The sequence below is a fragment of the Hyaena hyaena genome, unplaced genomic scaffold (assembly GCF_003009895.1).
Source record: "Hyaena hyaena isolate Hyena2069 unplaced genomic scaffold, ASM300989v1 scaffold_127, whole genome shotgun sequence".
Classification (NCBI taxonomy): domain Eukaryota; kingdom Metazoa; phylum Chordata; class Mammalia; order Carnivora; family Hyaenidae; genus Hyaena; species Hyaena hyaena.
Genome location: NW_024080758.1, coordinates 2,442,119 through 2,465,397, shown reverse-complemented (window position 1 = coordinate 2,465,397; position 23,279 = coordinate 2,442,119). Strand labels below are relative to the sequence as shown.

General features: G+C 49.5%; 1 protein-coding gene across 1 annotated transcript in view; it reads right to left on the bottom strand.

Moving 5' to 3' along the window:
* The window catches only part of KIF26B (kinesin family member 26B), a 464,415-nt gene that overhangs the window by 120,559 nt on the left and 320,577 nt on the right, over positions 1–23,279 (bottom strand). Inside the window, exon 5 of the mRNA XM_039237500.1 lies at positions 17,806–17,989. Coding sequence (XP_039093431.1) covers positions 17,806–17,989 — 184 coding nt within the window. The remainder of the gene's footprint in view (positions 1–17,805; positions 17,990–23,279) is intronic.

Below are 23,279 nucleotides of genomic sequence, written 5' to 3'. Positions count from 1 at the left end.
TAAACTTTAATGTAAGTACTACGAGCCTGCACACACAGAGGCTTGGAGGACACACTGACCAGCACCCCGTGTGTGCTGTATAAGATCGTGTTGTTTTTCTATAATCTGACAAGAATTCTGCCTGGCCTCCCGCGGAAGATTTGAGAGCATCTTCTGGAAAACTAATCACCTGGGCAGAAACGCATAGTAATCCTCTCCCCTTGCGGCCACGTCCCAAGCCCTGGGGGGCGTTGGTGAGACCCTGGGACTCTGAGGTCTTCTGAGTGAACACATCGTGCATTTCCCCTGGCAAGTAAGTTTTTGTTCGACGAAACAGTGACTAAATGTGCTCAAGCAGAATGCTGTGAGGGGCAGGCAGGGGAAGGACATGGTGGGCTCCCTGTCCCCACACCTTTATGTCTCTAGCCTCTGATCCCAAGAACATTTACCGCCCCCCACCCCCCACCTGCAGTGGGGAGGGACCACGGATGGGGTGTGGTCAGACACAGTCTCCGCCCCCAGAGACGCGGGGTGGGGGGAGGGTGGGGGGGAGGGAGGAGGAATAAAAGGCTGAACTCCACACTGAAGAGAAAATGCTGAGTAGGGACCATCAGAGGGACCATGCTTGTCCTGGGGACAGCAAGAAGTCTTGGGAGCCCCAGGGAGGCTTCCTGTGGGGAACAACACTCAAATTCAAGTCTGAAGGAGAAAGGTGAATCAAGAGCCCAGGAGGAAGGCGGGGGTGGGGCAAAAGCCCTGGAGCCAGAGGAAGGGTGCCCTCCTTTGAGCTCTGGCAACCAGCCTCTGGAGTCCAAGGGGGCAGGCGGGGTGGGGGGGTGGGGAGGGCGGGGACAGTAGCCCCCGAGGGCGGGAGCAGCCTCGTGCAGCCCTAGGCTGAGTAATTCGGATTTTGGACTGCAGGCAAGGGAGAGCTTGACCGGGAACCATGTGACTAGCTGGCCGGAAACAAGGTGAAGAATCCGGGTTGGGGTGGCCGCAGGGCAGCCGTGGGCATAGTCCAGGTTCAGTCCCCGCTCGCCTGGGACCCGCCGCTGGCTTTCTCCAGAGGATGCTGAGAGGCCGCCGGTGGTCCCCTGCTGGCCCTACGTCTAGGCAGTAATCTGTTCAAGCTGCCCTGGCTCCCTCAGGGTCAAGGGCCTTTCCAGTACCCAGGATGGATTTCTTATCCCCGAAAGCCAAGGTTGCCAGTGACCAGCCTCCTAGGAACAGCAGTTACTCCCCTCAGTGCAGCCCTTGGCCCCCTGACCTTGGAGGGCTGTTGGCTAAGTCCCACCTCTGGTTGGACGGACTCTCTCTGAGACTGGCCTCCGCCTGGGCCTTTACGCAACAGTAGTACCCGCACCTGACCTTTGCTTCTGCCCCTTATGGTTTCAATCCTGGTTCCAGACCTAAGTATGGACGCACATCACCCTGTACCCATCTCCTGAACAGCCGCCTAAAGCGTCCACACCCACAGATCACTGGGAGTCTCAGCCCCAGCTTTCCCGGTCTGGAATGTCACAGCATGCCCTGGGCTCCACAGGACCCATGGAGGAGGCTTTCCCACAGCCCAGAGCCGGCCACATGCCTCGCTTTCTCCAGCACAGTCACGGAGCACTCTCAACAACCCTTCCCCGTTTCACAGATGAGGAGCTTAAGGCCCCGAGAAACAAGTATCCTCCTGCTAAGGGCGGAATGTTCGCATCCTTTCCAAATTCATACGTTGACACCTAACTCCAATGTGATGGTATTAAAAGGTGGGGGCCTTTGGGGGCAATCAGGTCTGAGGGTGGTGCCCCCACGCACAGAGCCAGTGCTCTTATAAACAGAACCACAGATGGATGCAAGAAGTCTCGCACGCAGGACCAGACCCCCTCTGGGCCGCGCTGGTACCCTGGTCTCAGGCCTCAGTCTCCAGGACCCCGAGAACTAAATTTCTGTCGTGTAAAAGCCACCCGGGCTGTGGTATTTTGTTCCCGCAGCCTGAATAGACTAAGACCCTTCCCAAGGGTCACACGCAGCTGTGCGAGGATGGCAGGGATCCAACGCATGTCCTCAAATTCCGCGTTCCTTCCACTGATGGAACCATCATCGACTCATCAGGCTGCTGGTAACGGAGAAAGTGGATGCCAAAAGCCGCGTCTGGCTAGCCCTCCTTAAGGAGATCTTCATTCTCAGACTTCACATCCACTTAAGACCTAATTACCTATTCTGCTTCTCCACTAGCTAAAGAGTAATGCAAATGAATACCAATTATTGATATTATTGAAGTTATTTGGAAGATTCCAGAAATCTAACATTAAAGCAGCAAAAACACCCATGTCGTTGCTCACACTGCATTGCGGGGGTCTTCCCTACACTGCCTGGTACTTTTCCGAGTGGGTGTTTGCTGAACGAGTGCCTCCTGGAAAAAAAGAGGAGTGAGATCACAGCAAGCCCGAGACAGACATCACATCCCGCCTCCGTCCAGCTGTGTGCTTCACAGTGTAACCTCAGAAGGGCGAACTTGGGAGCCTTCGCCCTTCTGGCCATGGAGGTCCGTGCCGCTAGGGAAATGGGATGTCAGAGGTGAGCCACAGTGGGAATGGATAAAAGGAGAAAAACATTTTCATAAAGACTGATGTGCTGAACTCTGGACATTTCTGTGCAATAGAGTAAGCAGAGGGGGCCAGCATCAACTGGAAGATGAAAGACTGTCCCTCTGAAGTCAGTGTTCCCTGGAAGCTCGTTCAACTCCTCCGAGAACCAGAAGGATGTTGGTACTCCCTGGTGTAACAATGCCCAGGTCCTCCTCTGAGGCCCCCAAGCCCTGAGGTTTTCTTCACAGTGCACACGGCCCCACTTCACTCCCCGGGCTAATCTCTGCATGGTGTCTTTGCTCTAAGCTCTCTTGAGCACACACACTACTCCTGCCCCCTACAAACTACCAAATACGTGGGAAACAGTGGTCCGCAAGATGCACTTCCAAAGAAATCCTTATTTCAGAAGCACATGGGGGGTACCTGGGTGGCTCAGTTGGCTGAGCATCTGACTTGGGCTCAGGTCACGATCTCATGGTTCATGGGTTCAAGTCCAGGTCTGTTGGATTCTGTGTCTCCCTCTCTCTCTGCCCTTCCCCTGCTTGTTTACTCTCTCACTCTCAAAAATAAATGAACATTAACAAATTTTAAAAACAAAAGCACATAGTAAATGTTCAGTGAGTGCCGCTTGGGTCTGTCTGACATGGGTCATGTTCAATTTTAAGGCACACCGTCCCTTGCACTGGGCTTTCCTCCTGACTTCTCATTAATGCTTCCTGCGAACCATGGGAAACTACAGGGGATGACCTTCACCTGTCCGTCTGGCAGGCCAGCATCATCGTCTCCCAGGACACGCCCCCTCCTCACCCCAACCCTGATGTGCCAGCCGGAAGAGTAACTTGCTTAGTCCGTGCACCAGCCCTTGCCTGGAATTTTGAGCCTTGGGCCAGAGAAGATAGAAACCTGTCTGGTCCAGGGGGCTCCTGGGTGGCTCATTCGATTAAGAAATCTGTCTGGTCTGCTGATCGAGCTATAAGACACAATACCTTTTTTTTTTTTTTTTTTTTTTAAGATTTATTTATTTATTTATTTAGAGAGAGAGACCAGGGGAGGGGCAGACAGAGAAAATCCCAAGCGGGATCTGTGTTGTCAGCACTGAGCCCGACGCAGGGCTCGATCTCATGAACTGTGAGATCATGACCTGAGCCAAAACCAAGAGTCAGAGGCTGAACCGACTGAGCCCCCCAGACACCCCAAAACATGACACTTCAGAGCTGTCAGCACCCGTGTGAGGTGAAAGCTGATCTGTCCTGAAGAAGAACGGAGCCAAAATGTGGAAGGAAGCACACATAGGAGAGAAAGAGAAAGAGAGCAAGGGCCCCAGAGCACTCGGGAGACCCCGGCTCCATGCCATGAGTCCTCGGGATCCCTCCAGTCATTCCCAGTGTCTGACAGGTGGAGTTTCTGCTAAAAGGACTTCTAATTAACACAAAACCCCTTTCAGTCTCCCTTACCCACCGCCTTGGAGCAAACATATTTTTCAAGATGACTTCAGAATCTGACCCATCACCAATCCCTGTGCTCACATCCTGACAGGAGCATTCTCAAAGGAAAGGAGGCAAAAATGCTGGAATTTTGTAAGGTAGGAAGTCTCTCCCTTGGTGGTCAAAGCAGAACAGAGGATGCACAGGGGCCGGGAGGACACAGCCCGGAACGGGAGCTGGCATTCGTGTATGACCTTGAACAAAGCGCCTCACTTCACCCTGCCTCGGAGAGGAAGAGGACACCTTCCTTAGCACATGCTCTTCCATAAGCAAAGGATGTATGAGTTCTCTCTCTCTCTTTATTTTTTTAAAGTCTATTTATTTTGAAAGAGACAGAGACAGCGCAGGTGGGGGAAGGACAGAGGGGTCGGGAAGAGAGAATCCCAAGCAGGCTCCTTGTGGGCAGCACAGAGCCCGACACGGGGCTTGAACTCATGAACCATGAGGTCATGACCTGAGCCGGAACCAAGAGCCGGACACTTAAACTGCGCTACCCAGGCGCCCTGATGTGTGAGTTCTCTTAAGAAAGAGTCTGTGGGGATGCAAACGTGTCTCACACCACTTCAATTCATTCGTACGATCTAATTGCCGGGGGAAGGGCGGGTTGTACATCGAAGTGTTAAAAACTAAACGGAAGTACGTCCTTCTCTGCCGCTGCACTGTGGGCTGTCATCACATTGCAGCACGAATCCTGTGGGGATACTAGAACGTACTCAGTAAAGAGAAGGCAGGGAGAAAACTCACTGGGAAGCCAATTATCTTGCACAAACTTCAGTCGTATCTGCCATGATAAACCAGGGCAGTGATGATGATGATAATAATAATACGTATTTGCAGTTTGAGTTGCCTACCTAAGAATGATGTTCAACTCTTCCAAACGAGGGGCTCTGGTGTGTCCTCTCCTCACCCTGCCTGCACAAGCCGCAGCTCAGGCCACAGATTATCCTTAAACGAAAACAGAAACTCAGACCTGTCTATCAGCACCGACGTGGTATTCTAGACACAGTGGAGCTGAATCACCCAGAGAGCTCGATAGAGTCTAGGATGAGATTAAGTACCAAGTCAGCTCCAGGGTCCCGTCCCCCGCAGCTCTGACCCTGAGTTCTCACTACTCTGAGTAGGGGGCAAGGGCAAGGGCTCTTTCTCTCATGGAATTCAGAACAGGTTTCCGTTTGTTTGTTGCCTTTAAAAATATTCTGAATATTAGTTTGCTTTCGCTGGTGATTTACTGCAAGGAAGCCACAGAAGGCCATGCACACCGGAGGATAAAGCAACACAGAGTGGCCATAAAGCTCTCCAGGACGATGACGGAAGGGGAGAGCAGTGGGACTCTGCCAGCCGAGAAGGCGTGCCCCGCCCCTGCCTCGGCCCCTCCTCAGCCACCCCCGAATACAGCGGCACCACAGCCAGGGACATTGGCCTGGGACATCACAGGCCTTTTCTGAAGACAAATGGCTCCAGAGGAGGCGTGCAGAGAACAAGGTCCAGAACTGGGCTTCGTATCCCTGCTCCACCCCCGGCCAGGTTCGTGACCTTGGGCAGATGCCTTAGTATTCTAGCTTCCTCGGATGTAGAATGGGGGCGATCTGCAGGGTTGAAACGAGGCTTTAGTACGTTAATACAAGTTCAACACTCAGAGCAGTGCCCGGCACGAGGAAAGGGCCAATCTGTGTTGTACGATCAGGAAAACAACACTGGAAACAAAGACGTGAGGTCTCCCCAGCCACTCTGAAAACCTGTGCCACCTCTGGTAATTCTCTTGCCCTCTCTGAATCTCAGTGCCCTCATCCATCTCTCAGGGCCATATGAAAGGTCAAGAGAGAGGAAGCAGGTGAAAGCATCTGCAAGCCCTAATACACAGGTGTGAAGGATCACCACCGGAGAATGGAGACCCACGTCATGATTTCAACCTTCCCTTTGTTCACTTGTGTGGTAGTAAGTTTATGTGTCCGTTTGGCTGGGCCAGGGTACCCAGATATTCCGCCAAACATTATTCTAAACATTTCAGTGCTTTTAAGTCACTTAAAAACATTTCAATCACTTGGTTTTGATTAAAGCAGATTACCTTCCATACTGTGGGTGGGCCTCATCTAATCAATTGAAGCTTTAATAGAGAAAGAACTGACCTCCCTGAAAGAAGAGGGAATCCTGCCCGAAGACTGCCTTTGAACTTGAACTGCAACTCTCCCCTGGGTCCCCAGCCTGCCGTCCTCCCCTGCAGAATGTGGACTTGCCAGACCGCACAACTGTTCTCTGTATATGTGTATGCAAAGGTATCCGTATATGCACATACATGCACATGCTGCTCTGCTTCTCCGAGAGCCCGAATATACCTGCTATTTCCTGAGCACCTGTGTAATGCCCTGGATGTGAAGGGGGACAAGAGAGATGTGACCCTGCCATCAGGAAGGCTACAGTCAACAGAGATCCACGAGACACGGAATTATAGAGACTGGTCATCCAAAGGGTGGTAGGTACGATGGAGAGAAAGTTGGGCCCCCTCGCCAGGGAAATCTTCCCCGAGGAAACGGCATTCCCGCGCCATCCAGAGGATGGGCAGAAAGCAGCCAATGACTGAGCAGACCTGTAGACACAGAGCAAGCTTTCCTGGGGAGGTGACATGACAGCCTCTGCTTCCGGCATCCACTCCTGCCCACGCAGCGCCTCACTACTTGTGCCTGTAACCAGAGCACGCAGCCCATTTCAGGGCTGTGTCGCTGGCAGCACTCCGAATGGCTTTATTTGTTCTGGACACTTTTCAGGGTGCTTCTTTTTCCATTTCCTCCAGAGCAGGGGATGGAGTGGGAAGCAGGCAGACCAGCAAACCCTGCTCTCGGCTCATCCATGGGATAAAACATTCCCAAAACAGCGGTGGCGGGTATCTGGCCAAGCTGCTGAAGGAAATAACCCCTGGGAGAAAATAGTCCCTTTTTTCCTGCAAAAAGAGTAAAAAAAAATCCATAAAGGTAGCTTCCTCTGGGCTTCCTGGTTTGAGAGAAATGTCTTGTAGCAGCTCATGTGGTGATGGTGGCTGCAGGTGTACCTGGGGTTTACACACTGGCTCCACACTGCCTGATCCCGTCCTCACAACATGCCCGAGACTCTTCTGGTGCCTGGCCCCCAGCTGCTCCCCCATCACCGCGGGCGAACCAAACTCACTACGCAGTCTCCATCCTCTGCTCTTTTCTCCACACCGGCCTCTCTGCTCCAGCCTGAGGTTGCACCTGCACATATAGGCGGGGTCTTAAATGCATCGCGTTGCACTGGGGTGGGGGTGGGGGGCACTTATCACCAGGGCCCCGGAGATGAGCTGGGCCTCCCGGAAGCATCATCAGGATGGAGCAGGCGTGAGTGCCCCTTCCTTGGTTTCCCAGCAGGCTTGCACGAGAACTGAATGTGCAAACCTAAGAAGCCAGCCCTGGGAAACAAACAGACCGATTTCACCATCACCGGCTTCAGCAAGAAAATGCCTCTGATGGGCTCCAGCTGGTCCACACTCCACCAACGATTCATTGCTGGTGGTAAAGAGATCTCAGCTCCAAGGGGACAAGGTTTCTATCCGAGTAGTTGGCTGTAGCCTGGGCCACAGAGCGGGTCCAGGGAAGGGGAAAAGAATGTGGGGGTAGTTTTGTCCCCAGCATGAAATGCTATTATAATGGTTCCACTTCCGGTTGCTTCTCTGGGAAGTCAAGTACTCCAATTCAGTGCTGGAACTTAGAGGTCAGTGTTGTGGTCTGCATGCTCATGTCCCTCCCAAACTCCTATGTTGAGATCCTAATCCCAAGGTGATGATTTTAGGATGGAGGGTCTTTGGGGGAGGGGGGTAATCAGGTCCTGAAGGTGGACCCCTCACGAATGGGCTGAGCATCCTTATAAGAAAAGAGCTTTCTCTCCTGTTTTCCAGTACACAGGACAGGAGGTAAAGAAGGTGACCGTGAGCTCTAGCCAGATGCCAGATCTGCCAGCCTGACCTTGGGGTTCCCAGTCTCCAGAATGGTGAGAAATAAGTTTCTGTTTCAGCCCCCATCTCCCCCCGCCAGGCTATGGTATTTTTGCTCAGATGGTATCACAGAGCAGAGTTAAGATGAAGTTGGGAAGTAACAGGAGAGAAGGAGTAGTCAGAGGACTGTGCATTCAGGAACTATTTAACAATCGAAAGGAAATTATGTTGTGTTTTCAAGAATGTATCAAAATGAGGGCAGCTGGGTGGCACAGTCAGTTGGGCGTCCAAGTTCGAGTTCACTCAGGTCATGATCTCATGGCTCTTGAGTTCAAGCCCCGCGTCAGGCTCTGTGCTGACAGCTCAGAGCCTGGAGCCTGCTTCAGATTCTGTGTCTCTTGCTCTCTCTGTACCTCCCCTACTTGCTCTCTCTCTCAAATAAATAAACATTAAAACATAAAAAAAAGAGAATGTATCAAAATGATTCTCCTCCTCTACAGTGACACACTTTAGTTCAAGGAAGCATCGGAAAAGGCATTCACATGCCTTTATTACACAAGTTGCTCAGGAGGCAAGAACATTTCCTACTCTGAGGCACAAAGGAAAACTTTCTAATTAACTCAGCAGTTTGGACTCGCCACTTTTTACAAACTGTTACATCCATTCCATCTTAATGGGACAATTATAGCAAATCATGATTAACTTTCCTTTCAGCCATTAGCAAGAGAAAGACCTAGAAAGAGAAGATGGGGGAAGGGTCAGCTTGAAACATACCCCGTTCCCGTGCTCCTGATATCAGTAATCATCTGACTGTGCTGAGCCTGACCAAAATGCAGTTTTCGACAAAGAATGATCAGAAGCCCTCTTCTGGCGTCATAATCCATCTTATTGGCCTTTGGCTAATTGAGAACATGGCATTTATTCCAGAGAGGATTCCCTCATTTTATCTCATGGCTTCATTCCATAAGTCAGGATGCTAATTAGGATTACAGGTATTCCAGGAGGCCCCAAACTTACCCAATTATGGCACAGGTTTCTACCCTTTAAAATGTCCCCTCAAAAAAATCACCTTCCTCTTTTTCTTTCTATATGCTCACATGCCCCCCACCACACACACACGCTAACACACACCTACCATCTTAACAATACTTAAAAAAAGAAAAACAAAAACAAAAAACCCTGAAAAATGTCTGTAGAACTGAGGCTAAAGGTCACAAAATAGGGGCTGAGATTAAAAATCTTTCATTCTGGGGTGTCTGGGTGGCTCAGTCGGTTAAGCTTCCGACTTCAGCTCAGGTCATGATCTTACGGTTCGTGGGTTCGAGCCCCGCGTCGGGCTCTGTGCTGACAGCTAGCTCAGAACCTGGAGCCTGTTTCAGATTCTGTGTCTCCCCCTCTCTCTGACCCTCTCCTGCTCATGCTGTCTCTTTCTCTCTCTGAAATAAATAAAAAATATTTTAAAAAATCTTTCATTCTGCCCTAAAGTCTTCACGACTGATCATCTTTGTAAGTGGAAACTCGCCCAGAGATGTCTCTTCGGCAGACGCAGGACAGCCATGGATATCTGTGTCAGGGGGACTTCACGTCCCTGAAGCTTGAACCGGAAGGTTTTCAGAAGACCTTCCCCCCTACCCAATCCTCAGCTAAAGCAGACAGAGTTCAGAGAACTGGAAAATGTAGCAGCTCTATGAAGAAAATGGACATAAAAATCTCTCCCCCTTCCTGTGCCCTGAAGACTACAATCATGGACTGAGATAGAAGACAGGAAACTCTGTGGCCTCCAGGACCCAACTATTCATCTCTGCTTACCCAAGAATCCTGTCATCTGGTATTTTATATAGAGTAATGCGCCCTCCTGTCCGAAATCAGATCTAATGAAGATGAAACATGCCTGCCTGACTCTTCTCGTTCTCCATCCGATAACGAAGATAATGGAAAACTACCTCCATACAAGGTGATCTGGGGACTCAGAGGCAGTCACACAAATAATGAAAAACCAAAATGGCACCCCATTTTCAGAACATCTTCTAAGACTTCCCTTTGGTTGGCAACAACGAAAGCTGCTAATTCAAGAGCGGGGTGGCAGGGGGTGGAAACAAAAGTCCCCATGACTTAGGCCACTTGGGTTTGCCTCAGAAGCAGCTTGGCCCTGGAGAAGCCCCGGGGCTCAGGGATGGCTCATGCCCAGAGCTGGGAGAGCACTGGGACCGTGTGGAAACATCTGCATGGGATGCTGGGCGGAAGGACCTGGCAAGATTAACCAGTGGGCATGTTTTCTCCAAGCCTCCTTTCTCTTCAGATGCAGACTGGAGGAGGGTCAGAATGAGAGGAAGGACAGAAAACCAAACTCCAACTATAAGAGCTGAGCAGATTCTAGCAATCGCAGCAGGGCAGAGACAAGAACGGTAATTAGGGAGGAGAAGGTCACACGAGTTTACTCCCCAGAAGAGCTGACGACTTAATTTACAAAGCTCCCGGGCTGGCCACGTGATGAATTATTTTGTATTATTTATGCAGTATTATCTATGCATTCCTTCCCTCTGCTCCCTTCCAGCACACCAAAATACAGAACTCACAAGTCACTTTCCCCATGCATAGCATTTAAGGATGGAGTAGTCACTGGTGAGTGAGTGGTAGATTCCAGAACTTTCCATCACAGGGGGATTCCTTATTTTTTATATATTCTTGAAATGAATATCAAAGGCTGGCTCAAGTCTTTCCTGTGGTCTCTGACAGCTTCAGGATGAGGAATGGTAGAGCGATAATGAGGAATTTGACAATCTGCATTCTATGTAAATAACATGGACCCCGGTGGTCTGGGAGGCATGAAATTTCTCCTCCAGAAAACCATGCATCACTTCCAAAACAAGGGATGATACGCCAGCCATTTCTACCTGTTGAATACTTAAGAGCTACCTTAGTACCTTTTAAAAATCTTATTTTAGGGGCTCCTCTATGGCTCAGTTGGTTAAGCATCGACTTCTGCTCCGGTCACCATCTCATGGTTCGGTTCGTGAGTTCGAGCCCTAAGTTGGGCTCCGCACTGACAGCATGGAGCCTGCGCTCTCTCTCTCTCCCTCTCTCTCTGCCCCTCCCCTGCTTGCTTCCTCTCTTTCTCTCTCTCAAAATAAATAAACTTAAAGAAACTTTTTTGATCTTATTTTAATCAGATTTTTCTATCTTGTTGTTTTTGTCTTATAACCAGAATGTCAGTTGAACAGGATTCTTGGCTTCCTCTTGGGGACAGTGTCACAGGGTTTAGCGCAGGGGTGCCTCATTTTATTCTGGTTCACCCTGTTGTACTTCACAGGCATTTACTACAAATTCAAGGTCTGCTGCAACCCTGCGTCAAGCAAGCCTATTGGCGCCATTTTTCCTGCAGCATCTACTCACTGCCCATCTCTGTGTCACATTTTGGTATTTCCCACAATATCTCTACCTTCTTCAGTATTTGTTATGGTGATCTGTGATCAGTGATCCGTCAGTTCTGTAATTCGGGTACCACAAACTGTGCCCATGTAAGATGGCAAACTAATCAATATTAATATCGTGTGTGTTCTGACAGCTCCACCGACTGGCCACTCCCCACCTCTCTCCCTCTCCTTGGGCCTCCCTGTTCCTTGAGATGCAACAATATTGAAATTAGGACAACCAATAACCCTACAGTGGCCTCCATGTGTTCAGGGGGAAAGGAAGAATCACATGTCTCTCACCTTAAATCAAAAGCTAGAAAGAAATGGTTAAGCTGAACAAGGAAGACACGTGAAAGCTGAGAGGCTGAAAGCCAGGCCTCTTCACCAAGCAGTCAGCCATGCTGTGGATGCAAAGGGAAAGTTCTTGAAGGAAATGACAACTGATACGTCAGTGAACACGTGAATGACAAGAAGGCAAAACAGCCTTACAGCTGATGGGAGGAGAGTCCGGGGCCTGGACAGAAGACCCAACAGCCACGACATCCCCTTAAGCCGGAGCCCGACCTGGAGCAATGCCCTGGCTCCTTCCAGTGTGTGAAGGCGGGGAGAGGTGAGGAGGCTGCAGAAGGGGAGTCTGAAGCTGGCGGAGGCTGGGTCATGGGGCTTAAGGAGAGAAGTCGTCTCTGTAAAAAAAAGTACAAGGTGAGGAAGCAGGTGCTGACGGAGAAGCCGCAGCGAGTTTTCTGGAAGGTCCCGCTAAGAGAATTAATGAAGGTGGTGACGCTCAACATCAGATCTCAGTGTAGATGAAACAGCTTCATACTGGAAGATGCCATCTAGATCTTTCACAGCTGGAGAGGAGTCAGTGCCCGGCTTCAGAGCTTCAAGGGACAGGCTGACTCTCTTGTTAGGGGCTAATGCAGCCCAGTGAGGACTGTAACCTGACGTCAGCTCTCACGTGCCATTCCAAACTCCCTGGACCTTACTGTTTATGCTAACTCTACTCCACCTGTGCCCTAGAAACTGAACAAGGCCTGGATGAGACAGCACATGTGTTTACAGCAAGGCTGACTTTAATCCCACTGTTGAGACCTACTGATCAGAAAAAAGATTGCTTTTAAAACATGACTGCTCATTGACACATTGGTCATGCAAGAGCTCTGATGGAGACAGATGAGGAGACTGATGTTGATTTCACATCTCTTAACACGACATCATTCTGCAGCCCACGGATCGTGAGGTAATCTTAACTCTGAAGCCTTGTTATTGAAGAAATACATCTCATTAGCCTGGAGCTGCCACAGGTAGTGATCCTCTCGTGGATCTGGGCAAAGTATACCAAAAACCTTCTGGAAAGGATTCACCTTTCTATTTCATCTATTCTAGATGCATTAGGAACATTTGTGATTTGTGGGAAGAGGTCAAAATACCAACGTTCACTGGGGTTTGGGAGAAGTGGATTGCAGCCTTCGAGATGCCTTCGGGACGTCAGGGGAGGAAGTCCCCGCAGATGTGGTGGAAACAGCACGGAACGGGGACCCCGAGTGGGACCCGAAGATGGGACGGAAAGGCTGAGATCTCATCATCACACTGAATGGAGGAGCACACGGTTCCTGGAGGAGGAACGTCCTCCTGGTGAAGACGCCGTGAAGGCGGCGGAAGTGACCTCGGAGGACCCAGAACAGGACACCGGCCGGGCTGAGGCGGCGGCGGCAGAAGTGACTGCGGAGGACTCAGAACGGGACACCGGCCGGGCTGAGGCGGCGGCGGCGGGGTCTGAGGACGGACTCAGCCCTGAAGGAAGTTCTACCACGGGTCTGATGCGGTCAGGCTGCACCGCATGTTCCAGAGAGATCGCTCATGAGGGGAAGAGTCCATCGCTGAGGCCGACTTGTCTTATTTTCAGAAAGTGCCACGGCCGCCAGCCGGCAGCCCCCAGCACCCTGACCAGTCAGCAGCCACCAGCAGGGAGGCCAGACCCTTCAGCAGCAGAAAGATGACAATACGCCGAAAACTCAGATGACGGTTAGCATTTTTTAGCAATAACTATTTTTAATTAAGGTACGTGCATATGTACATTGCTGATTTAGCCATAATGCAACTGAACACCTAATAGTCTACAGTATCATGTAAACATAACTTCCCTATGCACCAGAGGAACGAAAAGCTTCATTTGGTCGACTTTATCATGATTTCCGCCTTACCACAATGGTCTGGAACCGAACCTACGATACCTCTGAGGTGTGCCTGCTATCAAATGACTTCTACCGTGGAAAGGTTTATAAACCCGTAAAGGAAAAATAGCCTGCATGAGAGAGCTCGCGTGGTTCTTGTTTTCTCTACACTAGGAGTTTATACATCAAACAAGAGACAGTTGAGAATTCTGCTAAATCTAAACAATTAGGACCTGGTGGTAGTGATGCTGGCCAAGTAGAGTGTGTGTGTGTGTGTGTGTGTGTGTGTGTGTGTATGAGAGAGAGAGAGAGAGAGAGAGAGAGAGAGAATGCTGTTACTGCGTTTGCAGAACAGTGACGAACAAAATACACACCACCTAAAGCCAAGGGCTGAGGAGAACAGAGAATCACAGCCCCAGCCTTTGCAGCAGAAGAGAAATAATCCAGCCAGACCAGCAAGTCTATTTCTAAGTGACGACTTCTGGGACCCCGCCAAGTCACCTGCCTTTGGGTCGCGCCACCTAAAGAGGAGAAATCTCGGGGAAGCACTGGAGAGACGCATAGATGGTTGCGGATGGATGGGGATGGGGGGCCACTCCCATGGATGCCTTGTCTTAGCAGGGACCCCTAGGACAGGGAGCAGCACAGAGAGCACAGGAGTAGTGGCTGAGGTCACCTGCCAGCAAACGTCTTCATGGGACCCTTGAGTTCCCGGAGATCAGGATACACCTGCCCCTTCCTCTGCAGGGAGCTGCCCAGAAGGGCCCCCCTGCCCCCCTGTACTGTGCACTGCTGGCACTTGGGACCGTGTCCAGGTACCTCTGTAGACTCTCGCTGAGTAAATCAACTATGGCAAGCCCTCCCCGACCTGTCCCCGCTTCGTTTTCCATAATTCCTCCCAAGTTTGCTCCCTCTGATTTTGTGCAATCACTCCTTCTTCCACAGTGTCTGTTCTCTTGCTGCGAGCACTCAGCTATACATGGTCTTATGTCCCCAAACACAATGGGGGGAAAACAGGCTGGGTGCTTTTTCCACGCTTTGGGAGCATTCCTGGGCATCATGAAGGAAAAGGAAGGCTCCTTTCCCCTTCACGCTGCCTGGACTTCCCTCCAGGTGTCCTCCTGGGAAGAGAATTAGCCAGCCACTGGTGGGCTCCTGGCATCACCGCGTGACTATTACCATTACCGCTCTCGCCTTCAAAAGTGTAATGCACAGGGGGGCGCCTGGGTGGCTCAGTCAGTTGAGCGTCCAACTTCGGCTCAGGTCATGATCTCATGGTTTGTGAGTTCAAGCCCCGCATCGGGCTCTGTGCTGACAGCTCAGAGCCTGGAGCCGCTTTGGATTCTGTGTCTCCCTCTCTCTCTGCCCCTTCCCCTGCTTATGCTCTGTCTCCTTCTTTCAGAAATAAACATTAAAAAATGTTTAAAAAGAGTGTTACGCACGGAGGCCTGTCTGCAGAGCCCCACGCTCGGTGAGTTCAACAGATAACGTAATTTGCTCTAGAAGCTTGTAATCCGAGACAAAGAGCTCTGGCATTAAGCTGTGACAACAAACAAATGAACCTTAAACATGGATGTTAATTAATTGTGCAAACAAATTTCCTGAGGAGCATGTACTGACTTAGGAGAAGGAGCCATTTTCAAACAGATTAAAGGTATCATTTACATAGAAGCCGAATCAGTGAAACATAAACGGGCACTAAGCTGCTTTCATCCACTAATCATCTCTATCTATTCATGAAGAATGTGTCCACGAGACTACTTAGTGTAGTTTTGTTGATATTACTTGGAAGTTAGAATTATTTTAAGGCTGTGATGCCAAATTTTCCTTAAATCGGGTTGTCTTTAATTTTGGTCCAAATTGGTGAGATTTCTTTTGTTTCTTATTTTGAGAGAGAGAGAGAGAGAGAGGGAGAGAGTCCTAAGCAGGCTCTACGCTGTTAGCACAGAGCTCGATGCAGGGCTCCATCTCATGAGCCCTGAGATCATGATCTGAATTGAGATCAAGAGTTGAACACTTAACCGACTGAGCGGCCCAAGCGCCCTGACATTAGTGAGATGTCTAAGACTGACTGGAATAATGCACTAGGTTGTATGTGCTGGAAGGACTGGACTCTGCCTGGTCTGTCCGTGATTGCAAGCCTAGTGCTGGCACCATGCCTGACACGTAATAGATGCTCAACAAGTATCTGCAGTTTGCCAAAGCGCACACTCCCGGCGCCGACCACGCCCGGGCGTTCCTTGTGCTGTGTTTGCTGGACTTGAACTCCAAGCACATTGAAGTTACCGCAAACCCTTCCGTTACCACGGCCCCCAGAGAAGCTTCTGGCCTCAAGTAGTGCTCAGTGGAGGGTCCGGTGAGCTGCTGGCACCAGCAGGGAATGCCTCTGGTCTCCCTGTGCGTCTGCCCTCGGCCGTTCCTGCAGCCCCTTCGCCCCGAGCCGTGACTTTGCAAGCAGAAGCGTGTCCTTCTCCTCTGGCCCAAGACAAGTGGATCCCATGGTTGTTTTGCTGCCACCATGGCCCCACTGCATTCCCGTCCCCACCCCAAAGTTTTACAGGTCATGTGTATCTAGTGGTCGCCCAGTGTGACAGAAAATAAAATGGCTTACAGGCACTGACTTTCGGGCTTGACTCAGAAGGTACCCGAAAACCTCTTACCCCCTGGGGGCCTTGGTTATCTTGTTTGCTAAACCCATAGCCCCGTGGGGGCCTTGGTTATCTTGTTTGCTAAACCCATAGCCCCGTGAAAGGCTCCCAGGCCTCCTGAGGAAGTCCTCGGGGGAGGGCGGTTGAGGCACATGAGGTCAGGGTTGAGGAGGCTAGTGCCCTATCCCCACCCTAGGTTTCAGTAATTGGTTCTGGCAATTCAATCAAGCTTCTCAACTCCCCCCATACGGATTTGTATACAGCGCCTATTATTTATTCTACATGAAATTCTGCTGTATTTCTAACTCGACTTCCTCCAGGGGCAGTCCAGCTCTGGCACTCAAGTTCCAAACTCCTCTTAGGAAAGCAGAAGTCCGCGGACCCTTAGAAAATGGTTCAGGCGGTCAATTTCATGTTACGTGTATCGTACCACAATTAAAAAAGAAGAGAAACAATTTTAAAACCCTGCATTACCCACCCTTTTCCAAAGGCAGCCTGTCACCCCTCCATCAGGACCTCCGTGAGGGTGTCACTGTCCCCTCAGGAGCTCTCCCTCCGCGAGTCCTTCCCTAGAGAGGAATCCCAACCCGTAGGGTTTTTTTCCATCTCCTTCCTGGCTGGTGAGGCTTAGGGCAGTCCTCAGCCTTGCTCCCTGCTCTACTTCGGGTTCTACTTCAGAACCATCAGCTGACATCTATTATGTACCTGTGCCTTGGAAAACTCCAGAACTGCATACATTCCACTGGAGCAAGCACTGCTCAGTTCAAAATAATCTTCCAGTTTAAATACCTTCCTAAGGTGAGTGGTGAAATCGGGGGGCAGTGGGAGAGCATGGGAGGAAGCAGAGAAACAGCGAGAAGGCCCACAGGGAAGAAAGAAGGGGCAGAGGACCTCAGGGTAAACTCCAGAAGGACGGTGAGTTATGAGAAGACCAGGCACCTTGAATGGCCATGACTGGGGGTCCTGGGGAAAAGGGAAAATCAGTGAGAGGGAAAGCTCAGTCCTCATAGTCTAGCAGCCAAGCCTTTAGCCAGACCTGCAGCTTTCCAGAAGGAAGCCCAGGGCAGACCATGTTAAGCGGGCACGTCTACTTGCGACAAAGACCGAAGAAATACAGCAGCCGCCTTTCTTGAACTCAGGGTTTTCCTAAGTCTCGCTCATTTCCCGACTGAAGAAGAGAGTGTGAGCAGTGCACCCAGATGCCCATGTCCGCACAGAGAGTTAGGGGATGGTGCCTGAAAACGGAGTTACCCCAACCCGGGCTCTCCTCGAAGTATTCGCATCTTCTCTGGGGTCCTGCCTCTACCTGCTGCCTTTTGTGTCTTCGTTTTCTTCAAATGGCTACAGATCTGGGAAACACTGCCCAGCTGCCTGGGTCCTGCCCACACCCACTCAGATCTCGAATACTACGAAGGTCTCCATTTGCCACGTCAGACACGTAACTGAAGAAAAGTTGACGGTACTCCCAACTGAATTTTAATTCTGACTCTTGCGTTCCCTGTCACCCCCTCGTTTTAACAAACCAACTGGGGTCCTCATTCTCCTCTCTCCCCGTGACGCACAACCCACCCCACCGCCCAGCGCCTACCTTGCCCAGGCCTGGTGTGTCCTTCACCTTGCTGACAGCCCGCAGGAGACAGGGCGGGGCCGGGGGAGGGCAGGTCTGCAGAATTCCGCTGAAGCTGGTGGCAAAGAGCGGGGTCTCAGCCACAGAAGACGTGGAAGGCCGATGTTTCTTCTTTTTAGAAGACAGATTTAACTTCTGGGCAGCTCTGGAAGGCAAAATGTAGGAAAGGGACAGTAAGGAGAGAAATCTGGTCCAGTCATATATGCTAGGGTTATTTTATTTTCTTTCTCTTTTTTTAAAAAAATTTTCTTTGAGAGAGAGAGGATCTGAAGCAGGCTCCACACTCAGCGCTGACCCTGGGATCAGGGCTTGAGTTGAAATCGAGAGCTAGATGCTCAACTGACTGAGTCACCAGGCACCTCTTATTTTCTTTCTGCTAAGGAGCCCCTAGTTCTTTCTGAATCTTGGCAGTTTCTTGTTCATCGTCTGGGTGCTCCCCAGCGGCCTCATTGCTACAAAAACCCTAATGAGCTACCCAATCGCTCACACAGAAGAAAAAGAAACCATAAAACTGCACGGCTCTTGCCATCGCGACTTAAAAATGATTTTGTGTTTTCCACACTCCGCTTCAGCAATGCACAAGGCTGGTCATCTTTGGGGATAAATCGCATTTATTCGGTTCATCATCCCATAGCTTCTCTGGTACCAACTCAAGTGCGAGAGACCTTCTGAGTTACTTAGAAATTCTAACACCTTGTAAAATCCGAACCAGCCTGAGGAAGACCTGCGTGGTGACCAAGCAATACATGCTATGTGTGTGGTTGTGGAAGAAAATGGCCCGGTGCAACAGCAAACCATCCATCAAATCAATGAAATGTAACACCAAATCAGAATGAAGTCCAGCCAGGGTACACGGGGCTGCTGAGAGTACGGGCTGCTCGGGTGGGAAGTGGGCTTTGTGCAGGGTGGTCTTTTGACACGAAATACAATTCATTAGGCAAGCACCGGGGGGTGAGGGTCAGAGCCAACAAACTTGGCACAGAGCGGGCAGATGTGAAAGGTGGAGGGGGGGTGCCAGCATTGTTAATGACATCCGTTGTTTATGTCAGACCATTCAAATGTTCTGCAGCCACTTACTCCTCCTACAGCGAAGGACAGAAAACAAGGCAATTGGCCACAAGGCCAAGGCATTTCAGAGACTAATAGACTCACTTCTGGATTAATTCTTGGCGTTTTCACACCATACTTGTGTTGGACGAATTCCAATTGCCTCGTCGACTGGTATTAAACGTCTGAGCGGCTGTTTAAACAACCAGACTACCACGCCCTTATTCGACAGACCAAAACCTGCTAATCCATCCAGTGTCAACCTCATGGCAGGTCACCGGTGACACAGGTCAAGGAGACAAAATCATCATCGGTTGCACCTCCTCCCACTCCCCACCTTACTGATCTGGAATAGTTCGTTTTAATTTGGGGCCAGCAATCATCATCCTCTGACAAATCTCTTGAGCTGCAAAATGGTGCAAATACAGCAACTGGAATTACCACTTCGAAGTTCGTTATTTTCTTAGCTGTAGACCTGAACATCTTTCTCACAGGAGTGAAATACAGAGCAGGGGGTTACAGAGGAACAGGAGGGTGGAAGGGGACCCCAGATGGGATCTGAAGGCCGTGTGCTGCACTTGGATATCTAACAGACGTCTTGAACTGGAAAACCAAGTTCATGATCTTCTCCTGAAAAGCTCTCTTTTGGCCTCAGCCTTCCCTATTTCAGAAACTGGCGACTCGATGCGTGCAATGGCCCCGACATCTCCAGCTCCTCTTCCTTGCACACCACCCAGCCGATCCATCAGGAAGATTTCGTGGCTATAACCTCCGCACAGGTCCATGATCTGCCTTTACCGCTCCTATCTCAACCTGAGCCGCTAAGCTCTCTTGCCTGGATTCCTAGAACAGTCTCCTGCCTGGTCTCCCTTCCTCTGTGGCTCCCTACCCTCTGCCTCCACTGCCAGGCTATTTTCCACACAATAGTCAGCATGGTTCTGTTAAAACATAACTGCCCAAGACCCTCCATTTTGCTTCTCATCCCATAGTACGAGCCTCCCTCATAGTGCAGACCACCTTCCCTACTATCCTCATCTTCAGTTACTCTGATCCAGCCATACCAGCCTCCAGATACTTCTGGCACAGTCCTGCCATAGGGCCCTTCCACAGGCTCCTGCCTTAGCTAGGAATGCTCTGCCCCAGGAAGACCTAGGCACATGGTTCACTCCCTTACCTCCTTTAAATCTTCCTTTAAATGTCACCTTATCAATGAGCCTATCCTGTGCACCATGGCAGACTGTGCTTTCCAAAGATGGCAGCACCGATCTCGCACACTCTTCCCATGACACGTCACTCACATATCTCCATGGACGGGCGAGGTCTTTCTTCCCTCTCTTTCAACCCCAGTGGAACTTTGAAAATTGTCCTGAACAACAAAATGTGTTGGGAATGATCCAAGCTTGGGTCATAACAGATAATATGGCTTCTACGGGCCCGCTTGCCCTTGGAACCCAGCCTCCATGTTGTGAGGAAGCCCAAGCCACATGGGAAAGGCCATGCAGGGAGAGCTGAGGACTGCAGTCAATAGGCAGCATCAACTACCAGACGTCTGAATAAGTGAGCCTTTAGATGATACCAGGGGCCATACTTCAAGCCCTCCAGCTGAGGCCCAAGGCATTGCGCACAGAGATCTCGTCCCAGATTTCTGAACTCCAGGGACCATGGGAGATAATAAGTGATCACTGTTTTAAGCCACTGAGTTTTGGGGTAAGTGGTCGCACAGCCATAGTAAATGAACCATGACCTGCCCTCAATCTCCTCATTTCCCTTATCTTGCCTGCCTTCCCCACCCCCTGCATGGCACTTACTCTCTTCTAACACAGCACATGACTTACTTAGTGCTCATGTTGGTTGTGATTTTCCGTTTCCAGTCTATAAGGTAGATCCCAGCGGGGCCAAAGGAGCATATGTATATGCTGAACGAATGAATGAAGACCCAAAGAACTGGGGATATTTAGTCTGGGGAATATAAACCAGGAGAAAAGGGAAGGAAGAGTTTAAAAACAAAAGTCTTTAAAAAAGTGAATAAGGGTCCCTGGGTGGCTCAGTCGGTGAAGTGTCCGACTTCAGCTCAGGTCATGATGTCGCAGTCTGTGGGTTTGAGCCCCGTGTCAGGCTCTGTGCTGACAGCTCAGAGCCCGGAGCCTGCTTCGGATTCTGTGTCTCCCTCTCTCTCTGACTCCTCCCCCCACCCACACTCTGTCTCTCTCTGTCTCAAAAAGAAATGCACATTAAAATTTTTTTAAATGAATAAATACTATGTAGCAGGAAGTATTTTTCTTTTTTTCTTTTAATTAATTAATTAATTAATTAATTAATTTCTTTTACGGAGAGAGAGAGAGAGTGTGAGCAGGAGAGGGTCAGAGAGAGAGGGAGACACAGAATCTGAAGCAGGCTCCAGGCTCTGAGCTGTCATCACAGAGCCCGACTTGGGGCTTGAAATCCTGGACTACGAGATCATGACCTGAGCCAAAGTCAGCCGCTTAACTGACTGAGCCCCCAGGTGTCCCAGGAGGTATTTTTCAAGCAAGAATGCCAGAAAACTTCGTCGGCTATCTTTCTGAATCTCAGAAAACCTGGTGAAGGAAATAACAGTACTCCCATTTCACAAAGAAATGAGACTTAAAGAGTTAAGCCCAGAGTCTTTTTAGTACCTGACCTGAATCTGAACATCCAGCTTCTTGAGATGCTGAGTAGATAATGGTCAAGTTACTTTAGTTCTGATGTTTATAATGTATACGAAGCATCTATTGGGACCCTGGTATGTAGCTGGCATTCACTCTTACGACCATCCTCCCTATTATAAATATTATCATTTCTGCATAGTAAGATACAGCAAAAATAGTACCTACGTTTATAAACTTTTTATGAAAATGAAAATTGCATGTGCAGTGTTCAGGAAACAGGAAGTTCTTTAAAAAATTTTTTAAGCTTATTTATTGGTTTTGAGGGGCAGGGGAGGGGCAGAGACAGAGGGAGAGAGAATCCCAAGCAGGCTCCATGCTGCTAGCACAGAGCCCAATGTGGAGCTTGATCCCACGACCCTGAGATCATGACCTGGGCTGAAATCAAGAGTCAGATGCTTAACTGGCTGAGGCCCCCAGGCACTCCAGGTAGTTTTTAAGAGGTGGTACTTTGAAGGCTTATAGGCAGTGAGGCTAAGACTGACTCTAGGTCTCTGTACCCCACATTGTACCACCACATCTCTTACTAGGCAGGTAGAACATTAAGGCATATTTGGGCTTACAAATATAAGTGATATCTTTCCATAAACTAGAGTAACCCATTAGTAATGGGTCTGCTTCATGAAATAGTGAGCTTTTTGTTGCTGGAAGTGTCCAAATAGTAGCTAGAAAAGCACCTCCAGGGGATATCAGGGGGAAGAATTGGTGCATTGGGAATATCAGATGATTTCCAAAATTTCTTCCCAGGCAGAGATTCTGAGGCGACTCCTAGAAACCCTCATCCTTTTAGGGAAGCCTCTACTGGCTTCAATGCAGAAAAACAGTAAAGGAGGGACTCCTTTTGAGAATACATTTAAAACTTCCTTTCTTTTTAAAATATGCATATGAAATAAAGGCCCTTAGAGGATTCCAGAATTTGAAAAATAAAAACCATATTTTATAGCCTTATATTCTAGAAGAACATTTTATTTTAATTTCAACATCATTATAACCAGCTATTTGTTCTGTCTAATGCATCCCGATTTCTTGGAAGTCAGCAGATCTGCTGTTATTATACAGCACTCCAACGACAGCCAGAGAGGAGAAGGTTAAGGTACAGAAATCATTCACGGATAATTGTATTATCAGTGGCATAAACGAGAGGCAGTCATGAAAGAATTGAAAAAGTAAAGACAGTTTGGCTAGACGTGTGTTTTGTGTAATTAATGCTTTACAAGTTCTTTCTTCCTAGGGAGAAAAACAAATGAGTGGATTGTCTTATAAGATTTCAAACAACAACAAAAAACACTCCTTAAAACACTATGATAAGCAATATTTACTTGTCTCATTCTTACCACGGAAAATACCATATATTTCTTCCCAGTACACATCTTTAAATATCCATGAGCTTCATTTACTTTTCTGTGCCTTATTTCAACAAAAAAAAGAGTCTAACAGGATGAAATTAGTATTTACTTAACCCCTATCAAGGAAGTGGTGCTGGGGCACCTGGGGGCTCAGTCAGTTAAGTGTCTGACTTCAGCTCAGGTCATGATGTTGTGGTTCGTGAGTTTGAGCCCCATGTCGGGTTCTGTGCTGACAGCTAGGAGCCTGGAGCCTGCTTGGGATTCTGCGTCTCCCTCTCTCTGCCCTCCCCCCCACTTGTGCTCTGTCTCTCTGTGTCTCTCAAAAATGAATATTTTTGAGAATATTTACCAGCAAATA